A 24,191-nucleotide genomic window follows, 5' to 3' on the forward strand; every position below is an offset into this window, starting at 1 on the left:
AATTTATAAAGACCTTAAGCGATGGCTAATAATGATGCCTCACGCGAGTATGTTTATCCACTGACAACAGACCTAACCCAAGTCGGTCACCATGTATCCTTGTGTACTGTAACCTAAGCAAAGGATGCTATAATTCTTCAGAATTGTGAAAGAAAGTTGATCGGAATTTGGCCATCACATTTGTACTCCAATCACTTACCACGTACGCTAATGGAATTCGAAAGCAAGCTTAGATCCCTCCCGACTGCTACTAAAATATTGCTAACATATTGATTACACTTACACTAGGCAGCTGAGATCCGTAAATTGGTCAATAAAATCAAAAAGCTGTGAAATGTCGTAGGTGATAGAAGGTTGTTTAGGATGGTTTCGTTTGAGGTGTTCTTCATAGATCCTACAGATGCCTTCTAACATTTCTGTGAGAGATTCGTAATCACTATATGTTCGTGATTCGGGAGACCTGGATGGCTGCACCAGTAAAATAGTGTGAGCCTGCAACATGATATAGTAAGCTTTTTATTGTCGTAGGTATTTAAAATACATTGCGTAACATCGAAAGTATATCCTTTGCATTAGGTATACCCATTGGAGGCAGACATAGTCCAAAGTTGTGCCAACTCCTTGATGGTACGTATGAAAGTGATAATTCATATATCAACAACCTATGCATATTATAAAACACACTTTTACTAACACCATGAAGACAATTATTGCAAAGTAGAGTAGATAGTTCATAAAAAGCTGCGATAGTCTATGAAACCTCGCTACTAGATGGCTAGAATATTCATCCAGGTACTCCAAAGGTGTCTACTGCCAATACTACATTTATCCAGCAGTTCCTTTTAATTGCTTAAATATGCAGTAAATTGCATGTTGACACCGCACTGTATGTTGACACCGTACTGTATGTTGACACCGTACTGTATGTTGAAACCGTACTGTATGTTACACCATACTGCATATTGACACCGTACTGCATGTTGACACTGCACTGTATGTTCACACTGTACATATGTTTTGCCAATACATGTAATCTTCAATTATAAGCTAATGGAAACCACGTTTTGGGGCTAATTTTTAAGAGGGATGAATTACCTTTAGTTGCATCAGCATGTTGAGCCACAACAAATATCTGCGGCAGAACATACTGATGTATTGGCGACGCATTTCATTGATGTGTAATGAAATGCCATAAGGATTGACTTGAGCCAATTTCTTTGCAATGTAAACAGCGAAGAAAGTGACTGCAAGTTGCTATGTACCAGAAGACATTTAAATATTGCTATGGCCTTTCCTCTGAACAACAAATATGGTCCATGCGTAAATAAATCCAAAAAATACTTATGCGGTAAACAAATTTCAGACATTTATTTTGGATTTTATCGACCTTCTTGATATCTTTTTTTAAATGTGGGTCCCACACCTGGCAAGCATATTCAAGGCCTGATCGTATCAGAGTCATGTACGCCACTAATCTCGTCTTACTGTCAGCTGTTTTAAGAACTCTATGTAACATTCCTACTAGTCTGTTAGCTTTTGATGTAATTTTATCTATGTGCTTTCCCCATTTTAATTTACCACTCGGCTCAACTCCTAAATATGGATTAGAGTCAACATTTATTAACTTTACATTATGTAAATAGTAGTCTTGCTGAGATTTAAGTTCACCGATGGAATGAACTGAACACTTTGAAGGATTAAAAGAAAGTTGCCAGATGCGGGACCATTCCTCGCGAGTCATTAAATCTTCGTTCAAAACTGCACTCTCACTTCTTAAATTGTACACAAGGGCATCATCTGCAAACAGGCGACATTCCGATGTTATTTTGCCTGGCAAGTCATTCACATAAACAAGAAACAGAAGCCAAAACCGATCCCTGAGGGACGGTTTTGGGTCTGCTTCTGACCGATCCCTGAGGGACCCCAGAGAGAACATCGCAAAAATGTGATTCAACCTCTACTGAAAAAAATTGCTTCCTACTAATTAAAAAATTTCTAATCCATGATATAAATATAGGGCGAATGCCAAGGCTTTCTAACTTAAATAGCAATTTCCGATGATTTACTGAATCAAAGGCCTTTGAAAAGTCCAGTATCAAAACATCTGTGATATGATGTTTCTCTTTATTTAAAGCTAAATCATTGAAAGTATGGATCAGTTGTGTCTCACATGATCTGTCTTTACGGAAACCATGCTGAGAGTCACACAATATTTTGTTTTTATCAAAAATTGATGAATGTTGGAAGCTATTATGTGTTCCAGTAACTTGCAAGTAATACAAGTCAATGAGACAGGACTGTAATTGTTTGGTTGCTTTCTATCGCCCTTTTTAAAAATTGGTTTCACCTTGGCAAGCTTCCATATGTCCGGAAGAGAGCTCGAGGTCAGAGAGTACTTAAATATTTCAGGTAATGAACAATACAAGCAGAAAAGTCTTTAGAGGTATGCCAGTTAGATTGCCTTGACCACATGATTTAGCAACTTTAATGTCATTGAGAACTTTCAGAACACCTTCCTTTTTTTATTTCAAAAACAGAATCATCTACATCATCTTTCTCAAATTCAGTTGGCAAAGGTTTATCGTCGTCAACAACAAACACTGACTCAAAAAAGCAGTTGAGCATATTAGCTTTTTCTGTTGATGACTTTGATGTAGATCCATTTAAAGTTAGGTTGGGTATAACATTACAACCGTTGCTCTTTGCTTTTTTAAGGTGTCTGTAAAATGCCTTGCTAGCCCCTGACAGTAACGGTTTTAGATAGGCATGTCTTTCTAGCTTGTAACACGAGCCTTTTGTTATATTTCCGTGTGTTTTTGTACATTGTAACATTATAGTTGGTTTCATGAGTTTTCATTAAACGATAAAAAAGTTTCTGTTTTTTTATAGCATTTGACAAGCGTTTTGTAAACCATGGCTGTTGTTGTGTAGTTTTTCTTGTTCTAACTGGCACACATGTTTGTTTTAATGCCTGCATAACTGCACAGAATATATTGTAAATCTTATTGATGGACTCACTAGCTTTAATACAACTAAGTATATTTGTCTCACACTCCGCAAAGACCTCAAAGCCTTTTACAAGATCAGCCTTGTTGTAGGAAAATACTTGAGTTTCCCTGAAAACCTCCTGAATTTGTTGTGTGAGATCAAGCCTAATAGTTATCAAACTGTGGTCACTATATATAGGGGTAGAGACAATCACATCCTGAACAAAAGACTTGTTGGCAAACACTAGATCCAACGTATTCCCTTTGTTATGGGTAGTTTGGAAGATGTGTTGTTCATAGGAGAGTTCAGCTATTTTTGATAGAAAAGGATTATTGATATTATAGTCTCCATCTGCAACGAAATCTACCCAATCAATATTTGGCATATTAAAGTCACCACAAATCAACAGAGTTTGATTTCTAACCACACTATCAACTTCAGAAAGAAGTGATGGAATAAGCATTGGATATTGATTGCTTGGTGGTCTGTATACTATGAGCAAAAATATAGAGAATATGTTTGTCAAAGAGAATTTTATCAACAAGGATTCAGAAGACTGGAGTGGAATAATATCTGAATGATAGTCATTACGAATATATGCAGCAACTCCTCCATGTTGATTTCTATCATTTCTATGCAACCGAAAGTTTTTAATTTCTAGCTCTCCAGTATGAATATCTGATCCCAAATGGGTTTCAGTTAAGCAAATTGCAAACATATTTGGTGACAGCTAGAGCTCCCATTCTAGAAAATGAACCTTGTTGCGGAGTGAACAAATATTTGTGTACAGAACATGCATGCTAATATCATCATTTCCCCTATTTTTGCTGATGGCTCCTCATTTTGTTTATGTTATTCATTTATCTCAACCAATCTTCCCTTACTGATTTTAACATTTCCCCTTTACCTCTTCGTTCTCTCACCTCCTGTCTAAGTTTGAACTGAACCTCATGCTCTGACTTGGTAAGGCCAGGATTGACAAAAACATATTTCAGTTCGTGATTAGAACCACTTATTCTCCTAGCCTTTCCAATCAGAGCCTACTTTTCACTTTCATTTGTCATTGTTACAATAAAAAATTGCTGTTTTGTCGGAGTGGTTATTTCGGTTATTTTAGTAGGAGATTGGCCTTTTCAATAAACTGATAAAAATTATCTTTATTATCTGTTCCACTGAACACTACATTCATGGAGCGCTTCTCTCTTTCTTTCAGCTCATTTGCAATGTCGGTAACCATAACAGTATTCTTTATAGGAAATTCAATTGGAAAGTTTGGTGCCTGCACACCATCACTACTGTGATGTCTACCAGAAACAAAAGATTCCAGTTTTGCAGTGAGACATTTGACAGCCTCTCCTACTTCATCCACTTTGTTTTCTATAGCAGTGACTCTGCTGTCAACCACTGATATCAGTTCAAACATTTTCTTAGAACTATTGTCACACGACCTGCAATACCAGTGGACTGAACTTTTCTTCCCAGCAGGTGATGTAAGAAAATTTGTGGTAGGCTCATCAGCTCCTGAACATTTCATATCAAACCATCGTTTGCAGAGACTACATTCCACAGACAAGCCTTTTATGACCTTGTTACAGCCCCACAGTTATCCATATTATTAATATGTTGGAAAAACAAAGAAAAAGAGAAAAAGCAACAGAGATGCACAAAAAGTAGGTATAAGTGTGTAGGCTGTGCGAAAAAAGCCTGAAACCTAAAAGAAAAACAACACCGAATTATATTTAGCAACACAAAACAGCTCAACTCAATAACCATTAAGACAAAAGGTAAACAAGACAAATGAAACAATCGGCTACAATGCAATTCGGCAATGAAGAAAACAAATACAACTAGGCCTATTAAGACAAAAACATCCAAACAACAGAAACAAAACCAGAAAAATCTCACAAAGTGGTGCCTAAAATGGCCGACCCACTCGAATTTCACACTATTATTATTGTGTTATTTTAGTTAGTGGCTATATAATGTAGACAGTTTTAGTTGGAGTTATATAATGTAGACAGAAAAAAGATACATATAAGAAAGCAAGAGGTAGTAGTAGCAGTATAACAATCACAAGTAAAGTCAAAAATCTGTAGAAATTTGAGAGCAAAAACATCCACGTCCTACTCCTCTACACATATGCCGAAAGATAATTGATTATAATAACATGTTGATGTGGTGTATAAATAGCTATTGCATAGACAATACAACAAAATATGCAACAAAAATAATTGCATCAAGAGACCATGAGCGAACGATTACTAAAGTTGATGAAACCTAGTTGGCAACAACAGAAGCGTGGAACGCATTACGCTGTCTTGAAACAATTTAAATCAAATACAGATGCAACAACCAATGTGTGTTTCATTTAATATTGTGTAGACTTAACTTTTAAACGTAACAAATATGTTATTACCATAGCTCGTAGTCTGTTCTGACCGCAGTTTTAATGCACGAGGCAGAAAGAGTCTTCCAGCGGCTATTTCAAGCGGAAATGGATACGCTAGTTGAGACGCATGCGGGTTGTCCTTTTCAGTTCTTCTTTTGGCGCTGACGCGCAGTACCGCTGTCGCCCCGCAGGCTATTGTAAGATTTTAGGTTGATCCTGTTCGGACAGCTTATAACAACAAGGTAACTTGAATGACCGAAAACAGAATAATAGTACTACACCATGAAGGCTATTATTCAGCGAGTTACGAAAGCAAGCGTCACAGGTAGTATATGCAATAGCCACAGTGTTTACGCTAATAAATGTGAACCGCTCCACAACTTGGGAATATTAGCTTGATTCGCAATGGACATGTCCTCCATGCTGCATTTTTTGTCTAGCTCTTTCTAATCACCAGTCTTACTGTTGGAAGCTAACAACGTTGCGACTATTTTACATGTCTGTCGATGATTGCATTAGTGTTTACTTAGATTTTTAGCTTACAGTTCTTTTGCCTCCAGAGTAGTATGGCTCTATTATAAGATCATTATTATCAGATTATCACAGATTATCAGATTATTATGATCAGAAAATGCTACTTGAAAGCGGTTGCAAGCCACTCAGGGAAAAATAGCACGATAAAGCAAAACCATGATGCGCACCAGCACGTTGCATATGGGTATATCCATAATCATCATTGTTACAGTTAGAGGAGACATTTAATTATAAAATATTGGTATTGCGTTTAAGATCAATTTAAATGTGATATTCTATCAGAATATAACAATCTCTCTCAAATGATGTATAATATGTAAAGCTAAAGTTAATTTTGGAAAACAGTCCCAACATCGACCAGTCTGAACCTAGACAAGCCCCAATCTCGACAGAGGTTGGTCCGAATCTAGACAAAGGTTAGTCTGAATATCGACAAAGGCTGGTTAAGAAAAAACGGCTAGGAAACGCTTTGTCCAATTGTTTTTGATGTGTGTATGTTTCACAAGGAACTGCAACAAAACAAATTCTAACGTCTTTCATTTTGATGTCAAGGAAAAAGAAGGCAAATTACATTGCGGTAGGTTAATACAAGCAAAAATATAAAGCTCACAATTGGACGCAGAAAACAAGAAAAACTTAGCAAAACTACTTTGTGGTGTTAAAGAAAGAATGCATGACTACAATATAATTGAACTTATTCTATTATTGAACCTATCAGTATGATTAGTAGTGTATGGTGTTTGTGATCAACCCGTTTCGAGATTGGCACTAACCGCTGTCGAGATTGGACCAACCGTTGTCAATATACAAACTTGTCGAGCTTCGGACTATAATCCGTTAATTTTTACTCAGAAAGTTTCTAGTTTGTCACTTGCGTTACTTCGGAGAAATGCGCTATGAAATTCTCTAATTGGTCAGAAGCATTTCAATAAAAACTAATTTGTCTAGTAACACATGCACTAAAAGTCCTACAGATATCTGATGGAAACTGCGAACTGCATGTTTTCAAACTTGACATCGCTGTTACATATGATTGTTACGATCTTATATTCTGTAAACTTGAAAGCATTTACTGCAATGAAATGAATAATGGTATTTAAGGTTGACTTTCAACAAAATTCACATTACAGTTATTTGGTATCAAAATATTCACCATGTCTTACTCTGTTGTGTTGTAAGTGCCAAATATGTGGAAATGGGATTACAAGCTCTTAAAAGCTCAAAAACGAAAAGCGGCCGTAGATTGGAATCTCTTTATTTCGATGACGTAGCCACGAAATTTGGTTATCGTTTTGTCACATATGTTCTCACGTGAATTGAAAGGCCAATACAAAGCTCAATTTAAAACTTATCATAGTACTTGTTTATTACATACACTTCGGGTTTTACCGAAGAACCCCTAATCAAATATAGATGCTCGCTACTTTACAGTTTTGTTTCGGCATTATTCAATCGTCAAGTCGTTCTCTGATCATGTGACCCAATACTTCGCAAATAATTTTTGCAGCACTTTTCAATTATCACAGGTGACCAACAGGCTCGTCATGATTATCAGACAATGATATGTACTCCTTCGAGCTAAGGTTAAAAAGTTTAACGATTTTTTACGGTAAGTTATAAGATATCAGTGCTAAAAGTGACAGCAAATTACAATGACGATAAAACAGACGCCTAAGAACAATAGACATAGTTTCAATGAATGCGTGAAGTATATTTGTGAAAATATTTCGACGAATAAGGTTGCAAGAAAGTGTAAACAGAAATCATATCTCACAACTACATCACATTTGAGCCGTTTTGGAAAGCGAATCCAAACTACGGCGGTCTCGTGTGGCTGTGATTTTCTGTTCGTTTTTGAGCTTTTAAGAGCTTGTAATCACCTTTCCACATATTTTGCACCTACACCACGACAGAGTAAGACATGGTGAATCTTTTGATACCAAATAACTGTAATGTGAATTTTGTTGCAAGTCAACCTTTAAAGCTAATGGTTACAATATATATGGGCAAGCATTAGCTTGAAATGTTTTTATTGTTTTCAAAATGTAAAATATAATTACAATGTATATAATAGTTGTAGTAATAATAAAAAAGTAATAAACATGATTAAGCTTAAACCATAACTGCCTCGAACAAATTTTATCGTATTCATTAGGTAAATCAGACACGCTGATTCCGATTTTGTATTCAAAATAAAGATTAGTCCACTAACCTTCAAAGTCATTTAGGCTTTTTTAAAATGTTTCAATATCCGTTTCGAAAACAACACAATCGGCATTACAAGCTCCGCCCATAAATATGTGACGAAACCTAGCTTTTTCAGGAACGGAAGTTAGGAGTGTTTAGTCCGATTTAGAATAATAGAGATGGGTGTCTTAAAACCCATTATTATCTAAATCCAGCCTGTAAAAGAATTTCAGTTTTTATGAAAGGTATATAAACTATTTAAAATTGCTCGTAGCTTGTTACATGACGTTTAAATGGGCTGAACGCCGAGAAAAATGGGCTCAAAAAGCGCGGTTTTATCACAAGCTAGCGTTGTTATCGCGCTTTTTTAAATATGCAATGCTAAATAGCTTATCTACCTTTCAAAAAAGACTGATATTATTTTTAAGGCTGAATTTAGATATTAATGGATTTTAAAACACCAATCTCTATTATTCTAAATCGGTCTAAACATCCCTACGTAATTTCGGTTCCTAAAAATCTAGGTTACGTCACGTATTTATGGGCGGAGCTTGTTATGCCGATCGTGTTGTTTTTGAGATCGATATTAAAACACTGTGAAAAAGCTTTCATTACTCTGAAAGTTGGTGGACTAATCTTTATTTTGAGTACAAAATCGGAATCAGCGTGTCTGATTTACCTATTAAATACGATAAAAGTTGTTCGTGACAGTTATGGTTTAAATAAGGTAAGATACAAATTACGAGTACTGCCATCTTCTAACAATAATAATAATAATAATGAGAATTTAACTGTCATAGCTAGTTTAAAGATAGCCTGGAGACCTTTCCTTTGGCTCTAGTCAATCTTTTTGCAGCTTCACCTTCAGATTGTCAAATCGGGCAAGTTGCTACAAAAAATGAATTTAAACTTTAATAACACGACTTTCTTCACAAGGTACTTGAGACGCTAACTTTAAACACCTATAATGCATATGGGTAGTTTGCATTATAGGTGTATCACAAATGTAGCAGAACATTAAGTTTAAGAAAGAAAATGTATATACCTGGTAATTTCACTTCCAAAAGTTTTTGCGATCTCTCTATTGCTGAACTCTAATTCTAGCTTTTGCTTGTGTTCCCTGCAATTACTTTTCTGTAAGTTGAGCATTTCTGTTTGCTCTACCTTTTTTATTTTGGTTTATTATTGCTTGTGCAGTCAAATATTGAGCATGTTTTTTTGAATTTTGACATAATTTATTACGGTATTTACATGTCCGCTCTGCAGATGTTGTCTTGCCTATGTTGAAAGCAAAATTGGTTGAAAGCAGAAATGACCGGCATATTTTCTATCTAACAATATTCTGTTTCAAGCACTTGTTTCAAGCTACTTTCATAAGTAGATTGGATTAAATTTTCTACTATACTCCGCATTGGAGTCGCAATTTGGTTAATACATTTGGGAGGAAGCAGCCATTTTATCTACCAAAAATGTTTGCTATGTTCTCTCAATGGCTTAAATCTACAATATAATGATTAACTTGTGAGGGCATCATTGCCCTACTAACTATCTTTAAATGTGAATTTCACTAAAATTAATCCTATAATTATGTGAGTTGAGGGGTGTAACCATGGTGACAGTGTAACAGCAAATACTGAAACACGCACAGCTTTGAGCAAAACTGAAATTAGTTATAGGTACATCATAAAAAGTTAACTTTAATAACAAGTTACTACTAATTTTGAACTAATAATACAAATGTAGCGGAAACCTATTAGTGTTTTCTGTTAACATTGTTACATGAAACATGCCAACGTATAAAAGAGCCCGACACCAATGGATCAGTGCACACAATACCAATTTATGCATTAATGGGCAGCAAAGCCACTGTGAAATCTATTACAATTAGACATTTGTGTTCAAAGGAATATGTATATCATATACAAGCATCTCTATCTTACCATTATTGCAATAAAAATATTTGCACTCATACACTAACTTTAGCAAACTATTAAAACATGATAGAGGAGCACTATTCTCACAATTATTTGTTATTTTAGAGTTTGAGGTGAATACTTCATATAAAAATCATTTTTTTAATGAAACTCTTGTTTTGAAATTTTGCCAAAAAATCCATTTTTTTATGGATATACCCAGATGCTACTTAGATGATCCTATAGAATACATCTTACTTCTGTGGGGCTGGAAACTTGGAGATCTTATGATACTCATGCAGTTTTTCTTTATCAAAACCTAGTCAGTGCTTTTTTGTCTGCACTCCAAATGCATAGAAATGTAATCGTTAGGATTTCTAAATTTACAAAACTAGCAACTAATATATACAAAGACTACCCTCTTTCTTATTTGTCTGTCAACACTGCTTTTTTATGCATTTTATTATTACTCATCTGTTGTTCACGCTACATAAGCTGCAGGCATAGGACATACACAGCTTATTACCTAGATATAGTCTAGCACAACTATACACTGACTGTATCGTAACATCTGCCGGAACCAAACCATTTAAGCAACTGTTATAGATGGAATGCAAGGATACACGTGGTTACATTACAATAAATTATTCTGTGCGGATATTAGTTTGCATGTCAAGACTGTTGCATGTTGAATTAAGTATTTGTATGAGAATACATAGCATTTGGTTTAATTCGTTCTGCAGGTCAAAAATCCAATGATAAATATTCAAGTTAATCACATGTAACACTAACATAAATACACCAGTCGCATGGCATCACTGCGTCTTTGCAAGTAAGATTCTATCTAATTATTTATTAACCTTCTCTGAATGGTTTTAACTAATTGAAACATACATGTAGACATTGAAGGGGTAACTCCAATCAGTTGCTTGTAGTTGGAGATGAGCTGGTGAGCTCTATCGGACCAGGTCTCTGCGTCCTACTGGGTATCAGCAGAGATGACACACAGAAGCAGGTTGAATATATGTGAGTATCAATAAATGTAATATTCTTTCCTACTGTTTATAAGTACGAGTGGTTTATGGCTGGCTAGGTGGAAGGTATCATACGAACATGAAGAAACTTGTAACATGACTAAATACTAACTTATAGCTTCAGCTCAATTCAGATATTTGCTTATTCTGATTTGTTGTGCGATCAACTTGAAGCATGAATTTAATAAACCAACAGCTCAAAGTTAGAAGGTTTTCATCTAAGTTTTTGAAGAATGCTGCCTTAGCTGTTCATATTTGTCTACAATAGTAAAGTTTAATTTTGTGCTAATGCTTTAACCCTTTTGCGGGCAAAGCGACATTTTTGTTGCTTTGCGATACTCCTTCAAATGGGCAGAGCGACATTTTTGTTGCTATAGTAACATATTTTTTTTATTGCGGCTTTTGGTTTGCTAAAAGCTGTTTTTTATTTACTTCTTTGATCGATAGCAAGCTCCGATATATCGGCTTCGGTTAGCCTCTAAAAATTTTTTCTATTTGCACAAAACGATCATTTTTAGCAGCGATAAATAAATAAAAATTGCGAAAAAAATTAGTAAATTTGTTCTAAATAATTTTTAATCATTTATTTCTTTTTGGTTCTGTTTTAGCCGTTATTTACTGAAAGCTTCGAGAGTTTTAATTTAGTTTATCGTCATTACGCCTTCTAAGCGAACTCTCCGTGATTATTCTAATACAGCAAGTGCTAGTACCGGAGTTACTAAGAGAGTCACAGCTGACTGTGACTTTTTAGATTTAGTAGCCAAAAATGACAATGAATCAGGTTCAAATTGTGATTGTAATTATTTTACATCTGGAAGTGACATTGATGAAGAAGCTGGTAGCAGTAATGATGAGGTGATGCCAGTGCCTGGAAGAATATTACCAATATGAAGAGAGATAAATCTCCTACCATTCATCAGTTTGTAGTAGTGACAGGTCCAGTATTTACTCCAGTAGATGCTGTGTGATTGGTACAAAAAGACAAGAATAAGCACATGGTGCAAAGACTGTGATGTAGGCCTTTGTAAAAGAGAATGCTTTTGGATATATTACACAGAAATCGTGCTTATTAAAGTGAACACTTGTATCATAAAAAGATGTACAATATATATATTTATCTTGGTAGATCTACATTTATAAATATTTTTATGTTATACATTTTTATTCATTTATAATATATAGATATATGTACATCTGGACATATACATGTATACATATGCATGTTTATACATAGATATATACACACAATAATATACAAAAGAGTGTATAAACCTTTTAAGAGAAATTTATTTTCCGAAAAATTAATTTGCCCAAGGGGGGGGTCTGATATAGTCCTGAAAATTCGCCTGCAAAAGGGTTAACAATATGTACTACTAATATAGCTTGTGTGTTTAATTGCTAGAAACAAGTTGCTGTTTCTGAAAAACTTCTGCTTTAAATAAATCTAAGTAATATCGCTTGGCAATATCTTGGTTTGTGAGAACTTCAGTATTATGGCACCATGATAAAGTTACTTATTAACACCTATCATATTGCCGATATATGCTACAACAAAGTAACTGCAGTAAGATACCATTTGACAAATAATTATTCAAGTCTATGTAAGCACTTTGGAGTGTCGGTCTCCTCAAACTGCATGGAAAGGTGCCCTAAATACTTCGGAGAAAAAGCAACTCCTGCGAAGGGTGCTTTCAAAGTGTAAAATTATTTAGGTTATCTTAATTTCTTCCTCTTTGGTTCGAAAGCAAAGTAATTCGATGTAGAGACGGTAAGCAGACACCTGCTACACAGTTTTGCGTGGCTCCGTCCTTCAAACAGGGGATGAAGTTAACATCACTCTTTTTCCCCTACTTCAAATTGTTGGAAGCAATTGACTGCCACTATCATTCTCCAGCTTTGTATCAAATGTTGACAGATGCCAGGTTTTACCTCTTGGCTACACAATAGAAGCATTTAGAAGCCGTTGCACTAGCTATGTTTCCTCTCATAGAGTAGTAATATGTTGGTTAGGCCTCATGCCTATTTTCATCGCTTGCTTGAATAGTCTTCCATATTCTTATTTTATATAAGATGAAAGATGGAAACAGCCATGATTGTTCCAGGGTGCGGAAGATCTTAAACTTGAGGGTGTTTGATGAGGATGGTAAAGGATGGGATAAGAATGTGATGGATAAGAATCTAGAGGTACTTTGTGTTAGTCAGGTAATGTCGTTATGCATTTGTTGTTCATTTAGGGTTATTAGTTATGGAAGTGTTAGCATATTCGCAGAAACAATCGAATGTGGGGTGGGGGATGATGCTAGACTTGAAACACAGTTGCGATGAGAACAATACTTACATGTAGCTGAGCAAGGATGTAATATATCTATTATGAATACCTGGTAAATAGTTGCACCCGTAATAAATCTTACCAAGGGAGTAATTTTGAATCGCAATTTCTTACATCAATTTGATACCTTTCTCGTTGCCAATTTGGTTGTTGAGGATCAGGGTGCAGTTTTGTGTAGTTTGGTTTAGCTTGTTTCAAAATATCCAATCAGCTTTCATCAACACAATCCGTATAATAGTACGGATCATAATAACATCGTGATTTATCAAATAGATATGCTTCAGTGATACTTTTAAATTCTAAATAGAAAATGGATTAATAAGATGACAGTTATCTCAAAGTATTTATTTCTGCGACTACATAGCTAAACACGTGCACAGTCTTGTGGAAGGGGAGCATTTTTATAATACTTTTATAGAAGGTGCTTTTATAATAAGACGAAATCATCGCATGCTACAATAATAATATTGCCTGCAGATTGCACTCATGTGAAAGTTTAACTGCAGATCTTAGCATTCTCCCCCTTTATTTTGTTGATTGTTTTTTGTTGTCCAGTAGCAAAATATATTTACGTATGTATGGTAAATATAAAATTATATTTGCAGTTCACCCTTTGCTACATCCTGAAAGGTAACAAACCTGACTTCCATCAAGCAATGGCTGCAGAGCAATCGCAGCTTCTTTATAACTCCTTCCTTGAGCAGATGAGAGACGCCTACTGTTCCGACCGTGTCAAAGGTGCTCTTATTGCTTTCTCTCATAGCATCCCCTCTCTAGCATATTAAACCATGTTTTAGAGTTGTCCTTTCATGAACTTTAGTTAAATTAAATGAAATACAAATAAAAGTAGTTTGGTGCTGACAACTTTAATTTATGTTATTCCTTTAGTACAGTGCACCCTCGAGATACGATGTTGATCCGTTCCAAGGCTGGCATCGTATGGCGAAAAAATTGTGTGTCGGGGTATAAAAACCATTGTAATTATACAGTGAAAAAAAATGGTAAAAATCTTCCAAAAATTTTTTTAAATGCTGTACATTTTGAAAATTGGTAAAAAAATGGTATGTTAACTTTAATAACTATAGTTACCTACAGTAGCTGCATTGTATTAAGTGCACCTAGTGATCATAATCTGCAATACTGTAAAATTGTAATCTGTGTACCAAATGCAGTTCGTACGGTAAGAAGTTCTTACCTTCAAAAGGTACGCCTAACATAAACTTTGAATTCACTTCAAATAAGCTTAGTTTGCCAAACTCACCCTTAAAGCTAAGTTTTAGTGTGTATTTTGAACTATTTTAATGAATTTCAACTTTTTATTGATGAAATTTTATCCTTCATGAGTTTCTATCTTCACTTTCATTATAAAATTTAGCATGTCTGGTTGAAACTTTTTTCAACAAGAATTTGGCCAGAAAAGCTGAGCGATGCAGTTATCGAAAGCGGTCCTGATACACCTGACCATTTAATGGCTACCGAAAAGAGAAATGAAATTATATTTACTATTATACAGGACATACATATCTTTGGAGTACGGTGACTTTAGCTGATACATGTAGTGAATAAAGCAGGGAGAAGGCAAAAACGTATCAATGCTAATTATGTTGCTGTACACTAGAAGATTAATTTAATACGTAAAGAAATGGAATCTTTAGCAGGTTAAAGAAAGTTGTCTAGTCCTGTCCAATTTTTCTTCTGGTTTAAAAGAAAAAAAAATGCTGGTGCAATGCAGAAAACTGCTAGCTAGCTAACGCCTGTAGGATCCAGAGAAGGTGCTACAGTAATTTTTCTTGTATGAATTGTGCACAAGAATCAATGTAACCATACGTACAATGTTTGTACGTATTTATACCCTAGAGGGCAGGGCTTTAGCAAGTTTCAGAAAGTGATGTGAATGCGTCAACTATCTTGAGTAGCTAGTTATATGAGTTACATACATACGATGAATTGTATTCACGTAGGAGATAACAAGCCCACCTGCAAAGACATGGTTAAACCAGAAAATATAACATAAAATGAAAAGTAAACAAATAAAATATGAAAAACATGCCACACAAGAGATATGTAAATAATATATATTATACATACATTGTTTTAATTTACCAGTCCACGTCAGTAAATTAAACACTTGAAATATTTCTGCCAATGTGGGGTTTTCTCTATCTTTTACTTCCTCGCCCTTACCAGGGTCGTATAGTTTCACAGAGTCCCGTGATCAAAGACCGGAAACAAAAACGCTTGATTCCAAACAAACCCGATCGACATACTGATCTCTAATGGAATATTCTTACCTCGCTCTCAACATCTCACTCTTTTGCATTTACTTTACTTTATTACAAAATATCATTTGTAGTTTCTTGTAGGAAATTTTGTCCTTTTTCAAATGGTGTATAATACAACAATCAATTTTGAAGCGACTGCTAACGGGAGTAGTTTTTGTTGATTAATGGTACGGCTTTTCCATTATAACTTATATAAAACTAGTAGGCGTGGCCTGTTTGTTTGGAATCGAGCGAGCTCCCGTATACGCTTCTGTTGGTCGCGGGACTCTGTGAAACTATACGGCTCTGGCCCTTACTAAATGGTTGCTCCTTTTGAATGCTGATCGCATGCATGGCCTTCTAGCTCCTTCAAATCTTCAGTCGTATGCTCCTTCTTGTGTTTGCTTTAATGGAGTTATTTTTTAATAATAATTGCAAATGCTGATTGGTTGCGATCGTATTCGTTGACAATGGTAATAATACGGGTGCCTTCTTCTTATTTACGACATCCAACTTTGTTGACGTAGAAATCATTTTTCCTTTGTGTTGTAACGTTTATATCGGTCTCAGATTCCACAGCTAACGAATTAAATGTAGATACTTGTAGTTATATACGTATACTGACTTGAAAGTTTATAGTAAAATATATTATAACGCTACAAATGAATATTTGCTCTTGTTTGTGTATTTTACACGTATCTTTCCACGCGGAATGCTGACATGAGGGAAGTCGATTATCGTGTTTCTTCTAAACTTTTGAAAATGTTTTCGGCAAACTATATTTCGGTGTCTTTTTTTATTTCGACGTGCGTTATGAGCACACCGACCGCTAAATTTTAACTCGGGCGAAACCTTTTCTCAAATCGTATGGTGAAATAAAATTCGTATAGCGAGGTGAAGATCTCACGATGTTTGACTTCGTAAGGTGAAAAAATCGTATATCAGGGTGATCGTATCTCGAGGGTGCATTGTACCTTCCCTGGTTTTTATTACAAACTCTACAAAATCTTTCTCCACTAGACTCCACAATAGCATTATGGAGAACAAAAGGCAATAGACAGTTTTTAAATCTGCTGTTTCCTATCGTTTTATAATAGTATCCTTTTTTAGTGGTTTTTATTGTATATAGTTTGTAATTTACTGTATATAGTTTGTAATTATACAAATAGTAGTGCAGGTCTAACTGTTATAGCTATCTCCACGGACTACTGAAGCACTCTGGGGAAAATGTTGTTTTTGTCGCTCAAAGATTTGAAGAAATTTGTCTAAGATAGCCTAATAGTTGCTAATATAATAATGGTTGTGTTGTCATTCCACCCTGTACTTCTGATAGGCATTGTTAAAGGATTTAAGTCTATTCTGATCTGCTGTCTATGAATACGAGCGATATCATATTACGATTACAACAAAGTGTAATATTGGTGGAAATTTTTTTGGGTTTTTATCAAGGCTCTTTAAATATTATAAAATAATTCATTCCAAATCTCTAGTTTATTGCAGCACTGAAATACTCACTATTTATACATCTGCTTCTTGAGTATTGCATACTCTGCAATTTAGAATGGTTGCTATATATAGGGACTCTATATATAGCAGGTATTCATACTTGGAAATTAAAGTCTGTGGTTCTCAGTATTTCAATAACCCATAGCGCTAAGGGAGGCAAATATATAGTTGATTTTAGCATAAATTCAACGTGAAATTTATATTAGAATTTAATATCTAATAAAAAATTATTAAATATTCCCATGACACCTCTCCTTGTGATAGAGGAACGGCTTGTGAGACTTAATGTTCTCTCTGAAGTTTTTTGTGTGCCACACATGTTTGTATTTCAGTGCTAACTGACAGCACAAATATTTATTAATAGTAGCAGATAATCCATCATTTTTTTATGTCACCAAGCCGTTTGCACATGCTATATATGCATAACTAGAGGCAGTTGTAAAGGTTGACTTGCAACAAAATTCACATTACAGTTATTTGGTATCAAAAGATTCACCATGTCTTACTCTGCTGTGATGTAGGTGCAAAATGTATACAAATGTGATTACAAGCTCTTGAAAGCTAAAAAACGAACGATTAATCGCAGCCATTACGAAATCGCCCGTAGGCTGGAATATTTTTATTTTGCTGACGTACTCAAGCCAACCTGGTTATTGTTTCGAAAACATGGTGTTATCACGTAAATTGAAAAGCCAATAAAAGGCTCAATATAGAACGTCTCATAGCACTAGTTTATGGCAAACACTTTGGGTTCTACCGGAAAGCCTGTATCAAATATAGATGCTATGTTACAGTTTTGTTTCGGCTTGGTCTAATCATCTAGTCGTAATCTGATCATGTGACCCGTACATCTTGCCAAATAGCGCGAACAATTTCTGCAGCATTTTTCGACTATCACATGTGACCAACAGGCTCGTCATGTTTATCAGAAGGTGACATCCACTCCTTTGAACTAAGGTTAAAAAATTGTACAAATTTTCTCGGTAGGTTTTGAGATATTAGTGCTCAAATTGACAGCATTACAATGATGATGAAATAGACGCGTAAGGACAATAGACATGGTTTTATTGATTGTGTGAAGTATATTTGTGAAAATATTTCAGTGAATGAGGTTGCATGAAAGTGTAAACATAAGCCATCTTGTTCAACTACGTCCTATTTGAGCCGTTTTGGAAATGAATTCCAATCTATGGCGGTCTCGTGTGGCTGCGATTAACTGTTCGTTTTTTAGCTTTTAAGAGCTTGTAATCACATTCCCACATATTTTACACCTACAACACAACAGAGTAAAACATGATGAATCTTTTGATACCCAATATATGCAATGGAAATTTTGTTGCAAGTAAACCTTTAAGATGCTACCAGTCATAAAACAATGATGGAGGTTGAGCTATGTTAGTATTAATTCTTCGTAAATTCACAACAACAATATGTAGAGTTGTAGAGCCAAAATTGCATTTGTGGCCTTAGTCCAACAGTCTATATACATCAGTCGACGTATATAGACAGTATATATACAGTGAAACATGGATAACTCGCCCACGGATAGCTCGAACACATGGTTAATTCGAACGGTTTCTTTGCTTCGTTCCCACGTAATGATAAATTGCTATAGATAACCCGAACTCAACACTGTTAACTCGAACTGTTTTTTCCCAACAGCTACCGAAACGGTTGTTATCGCTTTAGAAAATCACTTTATTCCAAGCCATAGAGGTAAACCTCCACTTTTCGTAATTCATAAGCGTCGTTATTACCACCATCGGCAAAATATTTTTGTCAACGACATTTCTCAAGGTTTGGTGAAATCTGATTTATACCAAACATCCGCTTATATTAGCGATATTATATTAGCGATCACCCTTCGGAAGCAAGGTAAAGTGAGGTAATCTTTGCATAATCTTCAAGAAAAATTGGCAAAATTGATCGTGGGTAAAACACTCAAAAGAAAAAGATGTCTTCTTTTGAGCATTTCAACAACGATCAAGTTTTGCCAATGTCAATCTAAAAAAACGTTCTGGCAATAACGTCACCTCAAACAACAAACCAATCTCAAGTGATAGAAAAATCTCTATACTTTTTGATAAAAACGTTTTAAACTTTACATTTGAAGCATTTCATTTGAAACAAGCCATTTGTGCTTCTGGTTTATATTATAGTTTGTATATGTACATGTATCTACTAATAAATAAGTAAATACATGGACTTGTGACAGTGCTCTGATAACTTGAACGCTCTGATAATTCGAACACTTTCGCTCGGTCCCGTGAAGTTCGAGTTATCCATGTTTGTATATATATATATATATATATATATATGTAGGTTTGGTAGGTTTAATATATATATATATATTAAATTACCACACCATTCGGTGTATGTTTGAGTGTCAGAGTGGCCTCGTTTAACAATCTATATACTTGTGTATGTTTACTATGCCTGTTATATATATATATTAAATTCCTGAATAAATGAATGGGTGCGTAAATAGCAGCCGATAGGTTCCTCTTAATCGTTAGATTAATCAACAGCTTCTGAGCTTTCTGATCATTTCAATGGAATGAGTTTACAAAATTTCCACCGCAGCAACCTTTTAGCAAATGATAGGTAATGACTCGACAAATCTTTTGTCCAGAATTGAATTTATGAATGGTGACTGGCCAGTCCATGCAAGTTTACCTGACAGGGACCATTAAAATGTCAAATACTTCTCCGATAGACAAATGAAATTTTTCAGATGTTTTGGCTTGTAGCTGTATTTCTTGGATACTACATGTAGATGTTGCTGATATCACTGAGTTCCCTGCCTTATTCTAATGCCTAGAACTACACCATTCGGTGTATGTTTGTGTGTCAGGGTGGCCTAGTTTAACAATCTGTATACTTGTGTATGTTTACTATGCCTGTTTGGTAAGGACATGGACAACTTATTTGCAGATGGAAGGTTCCAGGCATACATGCAAGTGCATATACAAAATGATGGACCCATAACAATACCTTTAGAAAGTCCAGTTGTAGTGCAGGATGAAAAACAAGCTGTGAGTATATCCTTCACCTGAACATACAATAAGGGTTTGAGTGAGTCCGTGGAATGTGACTGTTGTTGTGCTAGTAGCTCCTTGGCTAGTTTGAAGACTTGCAGTCGCTCCGATGAAGGTTCAAGCCCTGTTGGGCTACATCTTTTTGTGTAGTTGACATTTTCATGCCCTTGTTGAGTTTCTTTAAACATATCGGAAGTTGATTTTGTCTCATTATTACAATGAAAATTCTGCTAAATATGCATGGAGACAGAATATCTGCACACCTTATTAGATAATTTTGAACTGAGATCAACATCAATTGGTAGATTACAAAAGTCTTTCTGATTTTGATAAAAAACTTTGTATAAAAAGTAATGTGTAGGCAACTTCCAAAATGGCTAATGATTTGTTTAACTGGCTTCTAAACTAAGTTCAACCTGTTTTTAAAATTTAATGCTTTCACTCAACTCTTAGGCAGCGCCTGTGATTTCCAAGTTTTACCAGCTTTTGAAAGGAAAGTTCACTTGGTAAATATCTCGGAGTTATCTTACCTCACAGTATATGTTTCTTCAGTATTAAAATGTTACAATAGTGGTGTGTTTCAATGGTTATATCTAAGCAACTATGGATATTTTACTTTCATCAAAAACATTAATGCTGTTTGCGGGTCAAGCGGAGACTGTGTGGTAGGAGCAAAATAAGTCAGAAACAACCTTGCCTCTTGTAGAGGTTGGCGAACAATTAGCAGTTCTAAACAACCATTCCTAATCTCTCATGAGATATAAAGGGGACTAAACTCCAATTGTATGCCATATTATTGATGTACTAAACCATGACTTTCATCTAGTACAGAGATCTGGACGCTAGTTAATTGGGATATAATGGCTACTAAAAGAAAAATACATCAAACCACAGTCACAATAAAACACATTCTATTTTTATAGGATATATCAGATGAACTATGTTGGTTACTAGCAAAACTGTGCATTTGTGGGTATGCGGTGTAGATATTGGTAACATAATTGAGTTGTTTTCGTCTGAACTCATTAGTAACTTCCTCACTCATTTAGTTTTTGCCTTGAAAGCCGTTAACTATGGTTTTACCACATTGAACTAATAGGTCTCTGCTGCCTATTAATCTACTGCTGGTTTATGACTCAGGCAGAAGTAAAGCCTGGTTTCCATATACACCGCAAGCACTGGCGACAGCACCGCAGGGCTATCAGCGGTAAAATGTGAACCTACGCACCGAGTACCACCGGCAGTTGCTGGCGGTCAACGCCAGAGTTTAGCGCGGTTCAAATTTGCAAAAATACGCAGGCAAAACCTTCTCGAAATGCACTGTATAGGTGAAAGTCAGCATTATCGAAACGGCACAGTGAGCGAACATTTTTATGCGATCATTAGTGATGCAACTTATGTGAACAGAAGTCGCTTAGCGTTGCAAGTGTTTCGCCACACAAGATTACCTCCGGGGTCCTGCAATCGATACGGGAACCAGGCTTTACCCTTGTGACCTTCTTGCAGCCATGCAACGTAAATAGCAATATTTAGTATTACTCATCCGAGTCCTATGAACATGACAGCATATCATGACTATGTAACTAAAAGTTCCAGTAGTCCTTGTGCTTACTGTGTATATTCTTCTTCACATGTTATGAAGATAATACCAAAAACACCTCTAATTGAACGCCATTGCGCTCTATTTTTCAACCTCTCTCTAGTGGCGGTCAATTGGAGACAGCGTTCAAATAGAGGCTAGTGGTCTATTTTTCAAATGGCTCATCAGAATTTTCGGCAGATAAATTTGCGGATAAATAAGCGGATGTCGCCTATATACTGCCCTCTTTTTCCGGTGGACCGATATTAAACATTTTGAATGCAATAAATCTGTCAACTTACCTCTAACTTGTCATAGATCTCTTAATAGATGTGCATTGAGAAACTGAGAAATATCTCTACCAGTTTATATCTATTACAGTACTTGCAATTGACCTGTGATGATATTATAGCCTATGTTCTTCTTTGTAATTTGTTAGAATTTTCAAATTTTATTTCATTCTAAATTAGAAGACATATTTATATTTACCTTGTTGAATAAAAGCTCATTGCATTCACTGATATGTTTGCTGAAGTTTGCAGCCAAAACTAGTTTTTTATGTGTAAAAGAAGTAGTTATGAGCACCGATCCATTGTAAGCTGTGTTAAGATAGCTGCAAGACTGCTATTAAATAACATGCTATAAATCTGCATATTTATAAGTTATACAACAATAATCTATCAAATGATACAAATATATATTCATGGACAAGTGACATAAACGGACCATACTTATATTACATGCAGAAACAAAAATGTACGTTTGTAAAACAAAAATATTTCCATTGTTTATTCGGATAGCTGCGTTCTGATGGTTGCTTTCGATGGATCAAACATCTTCTAGTTGTCCAATACCTTCCACAATATGTTCTAGTCGCAACTCTTCTGCACTGCTGAACTATTCGTTATTGGCGTCCAAACAGCTTTTTGACAGAGCAAAATCTTCACGTGCTGCATTTATCACTAGTGCAACGCGTAAAAGTTTGCTTGCATAACCTTTGGTCCGAAACTTGCGAACCAGTTTTTATATGCATGTCCTTCAAAGTATTAAGACCACTTTAAACAAGAAACTACTATCTGTCTGAGACAGCTAGTAGTTATTTTTAAGGCGTTGCTTCCAAGGTTCCATCTACTACCGTAAATTTGAGCCGTTTTTTATAAATGTAGGCTACTTCGAAGTAGAAAGACCGCGATAAACAGAGAACTACCACTAGCCTGAGATCACTATTGCTGATTGCTACGGCGTTGCTTTCAAAGTTTCAACGAAAAAACGAAAAGCTTTGGAATTGGACAACGAGAGAATTAACTGATATTGATATAAACGATTCATTATTAATACGATTTTGTGGACACTTTTTTACTGATCAGTTGATATTATAGGCTCGAAAAGATCAAATAATGTCAAAGGGGTGGTCAAATGGAGGTGGCGTTTAATTGGAGAGTGGCGGTCTATTTTTCAACCCTTCTCTCAGGGTGGCAGTCTTTTGGAGGTGGCATTCAATTAGAGGTTTTACATTAATTAGTTTTCAATCTCATAGGACATCATTGAATGATATCCATAGAACACATTGACCTCTAAACAACTTTCAAGGATTTTTCTAGGCATTATAGAGTATTTTGCTCTGCAATAACTGATTATTAAAAAAAATGATAATTAAAATTAAGCAATGATAATAGTTTACTAATTTTAAATACAAATAACTGAAACTGCTGATAAATGAGGTCAGCATAATTGCATGTCAATAAGAAATACAAGTTTTAAATATAATAATAAAGACATAATCAAATGCCGGTAATAGAGTTATTACTTATTCCTACTTCATTGTTAGACACACTTGCTCTTCTTTTTCTTATAAAATTATCACAACTACCGGAAGACTTGATCAATGTAGATGTTTCAGTTCACTCTCGATTGGTTGCAGATAAAGGCAGCCAAGGCAGCGGCATGGCAACCCAAACCAAAGACTAAACCGGTTGAGGATTCATAATAGTTAGTTTAGGTTCTAGGACTTGGCTATCACCGCTGAAGAACCCATGAATTGACATGGTTTGTTTGCTGACACTCATTGGCCATTTATGGCTGGTGTCCTGGTGAGCACCTAGTGTGTAGGTTTATCTTTGTGACTTTATATTATTCAGTGGAAGTATATGTGCCATTTATACACATGCAGATACAATTATATCTATGTAGATACATCTATATATATGTGTAAACTTTAAATGGTTGGCATATAAATGGACAAACAAACTGCCGTCTTTTGCTTCATATAATAGTACTGAATGACGTCACTGCCACTCAAACAGTCTAATTGTCGCACGATCTGGTTCAAGCATTTCTGGCTGATCAATTTGTGCTCATAGGTTGACAATTCATAGACATATATATTTAAATGCATTTGATGTTTTTCCACAGCTGTAATGACATCAGGTGCTA

The 24,191-nt window shown here is 35.4% G+C and overlaps 1 protein-coding gene across 2 annotated transcripts; it reads left to right on the forward strand.

The window, feature by feature from the left end:
• Nucleotides 1-5,579: 5,579 nt before the first annotated feature.
• On the forward strand, nt 5,580-24,024 carry LOC137399311 (D-aminoacyl-tRNA deacylase-like). 2 transcript variants are annotated; one of them, XM_068085367.1, is made up of 6 exons: nt 5,580-5,702; nt 10,947-11,037; nt 13,148-13,247; nt 13,980-14,112; nt 20,076-20,176; nt 23,680-24,024. In XM_068085367.1, the coding sequence occupies exons 1-6, from the start codon at nt 5,660-5,662 to the stop codon at nt 23,743-23,745; spliced, it is 534 nt and encodes a 177-aa protein (XP_067941468.1). In that variant the 5' UTR covers nt 5,580-5,659; the 3' UTR covers nt 23,746-24,024. The 2 variants fall into 2 exon arrangements, with proteins under 2 accessions (XP_067941468.1, XP_067941469.1); XM_068085368.1 differs by having other exon boundaries at nt 5,683-5,702; nt 13,116-13,247.
• Nucleotides 24,025-24,191: the final 167 nt, after the last annotated feature.

Source organism: Watersipora subatra, chromosome 7 (genome assembly GCF_963576615.1).
Source record: "Watersipora subatra chromosome 7, tzWatSuba1.1, whole genome shotgun sequence".
Taxonomy (NCBI): Eukaryota; Metazoa; Bryozoa; class Gymnolaemata; order Cheilostomatida; family Watersiporidae; genus Watersipora; species Watersipora subatra.

Coding starts and splice junctions, on each gene's coding strand:
- LOC137399311 (XM_068085367.1), top strand. CDS start 5,660: ATGAAGGCTATTATTCAGCGAGTTACGAAAGCAAGCGTCACAG. Junction 14,113..20,075: donor CTGTTCCGACCGTGTCAAAG/GTGCTCTTATTG, acceptor ACTTATTTGCAG/ATGGAAGGTTCCAGGCATAC. Junction 20,177..23,679: donor TGCAGGATGAAAAACAAGCT/GTGAGTATATCC, acceptor GATTGGTTGCAG/ATAAAGGCAGCCAAGGCAGC.